The sequence below is a fragment of the Elephas maximus genome, chromosome 1 (assembly GCF_024166365.1).
Source record: "Elephas maximus indicus isolate mEleMax1 chromosome 1, mEleMax1 primary haplotype, whole genome shotgun sequence".
In the NCBI taxonomy this organism is placed as follows: domain Eukaryota; kingdom Metazoa; phylum Chordata; class Mammalia; order Proboscidea; family Elephantidae; genus Elephas; species Elephas maximus.
This window is the reverse complement of record NC_064819.1, coordinates 185555502-185562960: the sequence shown is the minus strand read 5'-3', so window position 1 is coordinate 185562960 and position 7459 is coordinate 185555502. Positions and strand designations below refer to the sequence as shown.

Below are 7459 nucleotides of genomic sequence, written 5' to 3'. Positions count from 1 at the left end.
TAAAAATGCAATAAATCAAGCAAATTATGCAAACCAAAGGAATGTAAACACAAAAGTAAAACCACAGTCTTTAAAGGTCTTTCAGATCTGAACAGACAAAATATTCAGAGAAAGGTATTTAATTGGTTTAAAAGGTAGCAGAGAGCACATGTTGGCAAAGTTACTTTGATTGGCTATACCTTTAGCATTGATTTTTTTTTTTCATAGAAAATGAGACACATTTCTAACGGGAATGAACTGAGATGACCGTGAAATCAGCATATCAGAGAAGATAATTCTTCTTCTTTCCGGTCTCCAAGAGCAGAACCACCTGCCCTGTGCTGGCAGAGAAGCCACACCGTGTGGACTGACAGCGCAGGATATTTTTCTGCAGTATAAAAATTTTTTTTTTTTTTTTTTTTATTTAGGCCTCACTGACGATCTGCGGAGGAGCCCTGGTGGTCCAATGGCTAAACCTCGACTGCTAACCGAAAGGTTGGTGGTTTGAGCCCACCAGTAGCTCTGCGGGAGAAAAGACCTGGCAATCTGCTCCTATAAAGATTCTGTCCTACAGGGTCTCTATGAGTCAGGATTGACTTGACAAACACAAAAGGACAACAGGCTCTGTGGGAGTCCTTATTTCGCTGCAATCTATTCTGTTTTAGAGATCCCACTGATTTTTTGTTTTGCTTGTTTGTTTAAGGTGTATTGATTTGCAGTCTCCAAAGTTACATATACATTTACTTATTCTTTACAAACCCTGTAACTCCATTGAGGATCTTTTTGAATGGCATTAAAGTCAACCAAACTGAAACAGTATTTCACCTACTGACAGGCAGAATTCTTCTAAATTATGGAGGTCTGTGGGGCTCTCGCGGCGCAGTGGTTAAGCACTCAGCTGCTAACCAAAAGGTCGGCAGTTCAAATCCACCAGCTGCTCTGCAGGAGAAAGATGTGGCAGTCTCCTGTAAAGTTTATAGCTTTGGAAACCCTATGGGGCAGTTCTGCTCTGTCCTACAGGGTTGCTATGAGTTGGAGTCAACTCGATGGCAATGGGTTTGGTTTTGGTAGTGTTTCTAACTGAACGGTTGGCGATTACCCAGCAGCACTGCAGAAGAAAGGCCAGGTGATCTGCTTCTGTAAAGATTACAGCCAAGAAACCCCTCTGGAGCTCAGTTCTACTCTATAATACATGGGGTCACTATGAGTCAGAATTGACTCGACAGCAACGGGTTTGGTTGGTTTTTGGTGTTTCTTGATTTCCTATGTTTGAAAAAAGAGCTGCTTTAAGGTCAAAAAAAATTTGACTAGTGGCATATGACTCAAAGCCTTATTAAGACCCTGTAATATTCTCTGTATCCATAAGTAGGCTGTGTCTTGATATACTCTGCTATTGAATGGATGTCAAATATGAGCAAAATGCCAGGCTTTTTAAACAGTGACACATTCACCACTATGAAGTGTCCAAATCAGTTACTTTCAGAGACTGTTCCATATCAGCACCTTGACTTTGTTAGGAGGTGGCACAACCAAAGATACTCATAATAAAGGTCATTTTCATGCTGGGGTATTTCAAAAAGGTGTCACACAATTAAGAGAGGAAAGAATTCTGGCTTTTTCAAATGCCTTGATTAATTTCCATATTATCACTAAAGAAAATGAGAAAAAGAAAGAATATAGAATATATATATATATACACACATACATACATACATACATATATATATATATATATTTGAAGAGAGGATACAGGGAAGGAAAGAGAGATTAAAATAAAAAATTACCCTAAACACAAATGATGTTATTTCTGGGGTTTTCCATAAACCACAGAAATGGAATACTCCTTATCCTGTAATTACAGGGACTTGATTAGCAGAATCGTGTGGCACAACAGAAAGGCAAAGTCCTGGATTAATCACAGATTGAAATATAAAAAGGCTAAAATGTTTGTTTTACATCTATTCCTAGAATAGAGAATTATATGGTCAGTTGCCCCTCCCCACAAGTGTCACAGCACAAAATACATATTGAGCAGGCAATCCAACAGGTAACAGAGGAAACCATTTGCCACCAGGTCCCTAAAAGGAAAATTCTCGGGAGTGGAGCTCCTGTGGCATGCATCACAAGGATAGTCTGTGCAAAAGAAATAAAGTATGATTCTTAAAAAGTGACTTGCCATAGAAAAGTGGGAGTTATGTTAACTATACACGGATCTGGCAATAGTTGCCATGAGGAGTACAAAACATCCTCCTGAAAATTGGTGTAATGACAGTAATACTAACAACACAAATAATAATACTTGCTTCTGATTCCGAACTTTTCACAGTAATTGATGCAGGGGGTTTGTGATCAGGGTACACACTAGACAGGCATCTCTCCAAGTCAGCGTCTCCAGTGACATTTAGCTTGTTCCTTTTACAGCCTTTCCGATTTGCTACCTTGCAGTCCACCTGTGTAAACTGCACCTAGTAAATACCTTTCTCTATGTACAATACAGAGATGATGGGTGAACACGTGGGCACTGAGCTGTCCTCAGCAGGCAGGGAGGGCCTCATCCTAGGCCACGCGGACGTGGGGCTCCTCTTCGGTCTCTTGGCCCAGGCTGGTGTAGGTGACTGAAGGCTCCATCTGAGCTGTGGTTGGTAAGTCCACAACAGGTCCGGAAGGATTGCGGAACTGCTTGTATACTCGGGGGTCCTGGGCTATGTACGTGGAAGTTGAGGAGTAGAGCACCAGCCCGATGAGGATGGTGAAGAAAGACAGAAGGTAAAGTCCTGAAAACTAAAAAACACAACAGCAAAGTCACTTAGCAGCTGATGCAGAGCCACTTACACATGAAAGAGGCAGAGAGGACCAGAGTAGAGCTGCTTCCTCTCAGAGTAGGCAGCTTGATGAGTTTGCCAGGTTCTTGATGGAAAGTGTATTTTCTCTTCCTAATCTGGTTTGGTCTTATGGATTCTCCTTATCTTTTTCCTAGACCTGGTGGCTAACACAGAGGAATGCTTACCTAATTGTCTCTGAAGTGCCGGACTGTGTACTTGGTATGGTGGGAGAGCTAGTTAAACATAATTTAAATTACAACAAGTTAAAAGCAAAACATCTCCAACATCACTCAGGAAAGAGCTGGTTGTTTGTAGCTTCATTAAACCCAGAAGAAATATAGATATTTCATTTAAGGTTGTAATGAGGCCATAAACAACTGGCCCCTCAATGATGCAGCTACATTGGGGCACTCTCGTTTCACCTTAATCCAATTCAGAAGCTATTTGTTTCCCCAGAAGGTGCTGTTATTGACTTTGGGACCTATCTTTGCAAGATGAGATTGTCCTTGGACCGAAAGAAAGAGTATAACATTCCATTCCTGTCCCACCAATCTAAAACCAAAGAGGGCTGTTCATACTGCATTCTGCTTTCTAAACTACTTGTTGGGCAATTTATAGTTCTGTGGGGGGAAAAGATATCAGTTTATACAAGTGCCTAATAATTTACATATGTTTTTGAAAATATTCAACTTTTGGAACTTCTTGAGTAGTTTCATTGGAAGTAGTTATTTGAGTAGGTACTGGGTGAGAGTAAGGCAGCACAATGAGTATTGGGATTTCTATTGTTTCATTCATCCATACATTCACTCCTTCATTCGACATATAATTTCTTATATGATTTCTTCTTAAATCAAAAATTTAGCTATGCACTAGGGAAAGAGAAATAAAAACATATGGTCTCTACTGTCAAGGACTTAATAGTCCCAGTGGAAAAACAGAGGAGTAGACAGACCAAAACGAAACAAAACAAAAGACCAAAATATGATACTATGCAGTGATGGCATGCCAAATCTCATTTTAGTCAATAGCTCTTTTCCCAGTCTTGACAACAGCCTGCATCCCTGCGAAAAAACGGATCAATTTGATTTTCCTGGTTTATTTTTTATGCTCAGACTCTGAAAGAACTGAAAACTGATAAAAAGACAAACATTAATGGGAAGTCAGAAGAAGGGAGAACAGGAGAAGAACGCAGATATTCTGTAAAGTAAGTTACAAGGCTATAATAACAAGTTAAAAGGTGGCTGTAATTGGTAGTTCAGTTATAGGAAAAGCAGTCTTGAAAATGGCACTTGGAAAAGGTACCCCTGAAGCTAAAAGTCTCTGCTGTGTGTGTGTGTGTGTGTGTGTGTATGTGTGTGCCACAGCAGCAAGGCAAAAAAAGACTAAATGTGATTTTCTGATTTTCTTCCTAGAGCCCTCCTCACCCTGTCTCTCAGTTCCTTTATTCTTCACATTCAAACCACATGATGATGATTCCCCTGATGTGTTTACATCAGCTTGTAACAACTTGGTTTAATTAGCTTGAAGTAATTAATTCAGTTTTCCCCTATAAAAATAAATGTGCCTTATTCTTTGATTCATGAATTTGTTTATTAAAATAAGATGGTAGGAAAGGAGGATCACTGAATCAGAACTGTTGTATATGATCTCAGAAAAGTAACTTAGCCCCAAACACCTCTTCAACTTGCTCCCTGAAATTCTACATTCAAGAGTTTCATCCTTTACCTAAACTTTGGTGAGTGAAATTGGATTGTTCCCACCATTACCATCCTTTCAAATGTTTTCAGTGTTAATGACTTTAAGTTTGAAAACACCAGGTAATTTGCCTCCAGTTTCAGGTGAAGAGCCTTGCAGAGTCTTAGTGCACTTCCTCCCGCTGCACCCGAGCCTGCCTCCAACAAAGCAGATGAAGGAAGAAAGATTAAGTACAGGGTTTAGAAGTTAGGACTGGATTCTAATCCCAAATTGGATTCAAATCCTAGCTGTACTACTTTCTAGCTGTCATTTTGGACAAGTTCTTAACCTTTCCAGGCCCAAGCTTCCTTATCAATAAAGTGGGGACATTTTTACTAGGTAGGGTGGTTATAAAGATGAAATTAGATAAACCATGTAAAGCACTTATCATAGTGTCTACCTTGCAGCAAGGATTCAATTCATATTAACTTCATTGTTGTTATTATCATTGCTTTTGCTATTGTTATTCTTACAGCACTTATCATTTTGTAATCAATTATAATACTCCTACAGTCATTGATTTAATGGTCTTCCTCCCATAGTTGCTTGACTATGGGACTACATCTTTCTTGATCAGTGTCCAGCATTCAGCCTGGAACTATGTAGGCATCTAATAAATGTTGTTATTGGCTTTTATTTCAAATGAATGAGTGAATTTAATTATGGGGGAGTTTTTTGTAGGCTAAAGAAACAATAAAAAATCAGTCTGCACCAATGGTGTATTTCAAATTTTTAGCTTTAAACTAGATACTCCAATGTCATTTATCATACATAAAATGTTAAACAAACACCCACTGAAAGGGAAGTCATAGAGTTGATCCTTTATCATTGGCTCCAAAGTCACCTTTGAACCTGAGTTCAGTGAGACGAGAAAGGTAGGATGATGAATTGGGTGGGAAAATGGAGAAGGCAAGAGTCTGGGTAGATGATTGAGGACTGTTGATTGGTAGATTAGCATAGGAGGTTTCATAAACATGGGATGGACAGGGTTTGCAATCGAAATGACCTCAGGGTAGGGACAGGATCTGATTGATACATGGCATCCACCTAGAAAGAGTCCCTGGATGGCACAAACTTAAGGTTAAGTGCTCAAATACTAGTCAAAAGGTTGGCAGTTCGAAGCCACCCAGAGGCACCTTGGCAGACAGGCCTGGCAATCCGCTTCCAAAAGGTCATAGTGTTAAAAACCCTACGAAGTGCAGTTCTACTCTGATACACATGGGATTGCCATGAGTTGGAGTCAATTTGATGACAACTAACAACAACAGCATCCATCTAGAAGGATTTGAGTTAATTTCAATTTCTGCTTTTGGCTCCCCTATATTGACTTGGGAACCGTGGTGGCATAGTGGTTAAGTGCTAACCAAAAGGTCGGCAGTTCAAATTCACCAGGTGCTCCCCGGAAACTCTATGAGGCAGTTCTACTCTGTTCTATAGGGTTGCTATGAGTCGGAATCAACCAGACAGCAACGGTTTTAATACTGACTTGGGAAACCCTGGTGGCATAGTGGTTAAGAGCTACGACTGCTACCTAAAAGGCTGGCAGTTCGAACCCACCAGGTGCTCCTTAGAAGCTGTATGGGGCAGTCCTACTGTGTCCTGTAGGGTCACTATGATTTGGAATTGACTCGATGGCACTGGGTTTGGTTTGGTTTTTTGGTATACTGACTTGATCAATATGACAAAGATTCAAATATTTATTTTTGTCAAGCTAATAACTTTGCCATTGTAAGAAATAATACCCGAATGTACCACTTAAAATGAACATCCCTTTTATGGACATGGAACTATCAGGTTGAATGATAAATCCTGGGATACAGCCTTAGAATGACACCACATACTTTATTTCCAATGAATTTTCACTTAATTCATACAGAATCTCCTCTCAAATGGTTTAAAGATAGATAGCATGGAACTTTATATGACAGAGGCATCTTGGAAGTCACCCAAGAGGTTATATTAATAGACAGTAGAGAAAATTTTCATTTAATACACAAGCCCAGAAACAGAGCAGTAAGGCAAACATGATGATTAATCTGGATAAGTATTCAATGTTAGATGAGATGACGAAAAGCTTCGATTTTTTTAAAAAAGCCAAGTTTTTAAAAAAAACCATGCTTTAGATGAAGGTTTAAAGAGAAAATCAGTTTCTCATTAAACAATTGATACACATATTGTTTTGTGACATTGGTTGCTAACCCTGTGAGGTGTCAACGCTCTCCCCTTCTTGACCTTGGGTTCCCCATTTCCATTCGTCCAGCTTTCCTGTCCTCTCCTGCCTGCCTTCTCATCCTTGCCCTTGGGCTGGCATGCCCATTTAGACTCTTACACATGGTTGAGCTATGTTTACTGTTGTTTATTTTATGGGCCTGTCTAATCTTTGGCTGAGGGGGGAAACTTAGGAGTGACTTCAGTACTGAGTTTAATGGTGTCCAGGGGTCATATTCTAGGGGTTTCTCCAGTCTCTGTCAGACCAGTAAGTCTGATCTTTTCTTTTCTTGCGAGTTAGAATTTTGTTCTCCGTTTTTGTCCTGCTCTATCCAGGACCCTTTATTGTGATCCCTGCCAGAGCAGTCACTGGTGGTAGCCGGGCATCATCTAGTTGTTCTGGACCTAGTCTGTGAAGACTGTGGTAGTTGTGCTCCATTAGTCCTTTGGACTAATCTTTCCCTTGTGTCTTTGATTTTCTTCAGCAAGACAAAGTTTTATTATTATTATTTTTCTTTTTCTAGCTTGATAGAAAAAAAAATCAGGTATAGGCAATAGAATGACCCCTAATTTTGGACTGATCAAACAAAAAACAAATCAACCTGACCAATCAAATCAATAAAAATTCTGTATAGTCCAGGCTGCTTAATTTATTAATTGCAAAGAAATACTTATTTCTCTTTCCCTAAGCAAAGAGAACAGGATCTTCTCTGGAA

General features: G+C 39.6%; 1 protein-coding gene across 1 annotated transcript in view; it reads right to left on the bottom strand.

Moving 5' to 3' along the window:
* Window positions 1-1734: 1734 nt before the first annotated feature.
* SLC35F1 (solute carrier family 35 member F1) overlaps window positions 1735-7459 on the bottom strand; it is a 536791-nt gene continuing 531066 nt past the window's right edge. The window contains exon 8 of the mRNA XM_049899834.1: window positions 1735-2760. Within this exon, the coding sequence (XP_049755791.1) occupies window positions 2536-2760 (225 nt within the window). The 3' untranslated portion in view covers window positions 1735-2535. The remainder of the gene's footprint in view (window positions 2761-7459) is intronic.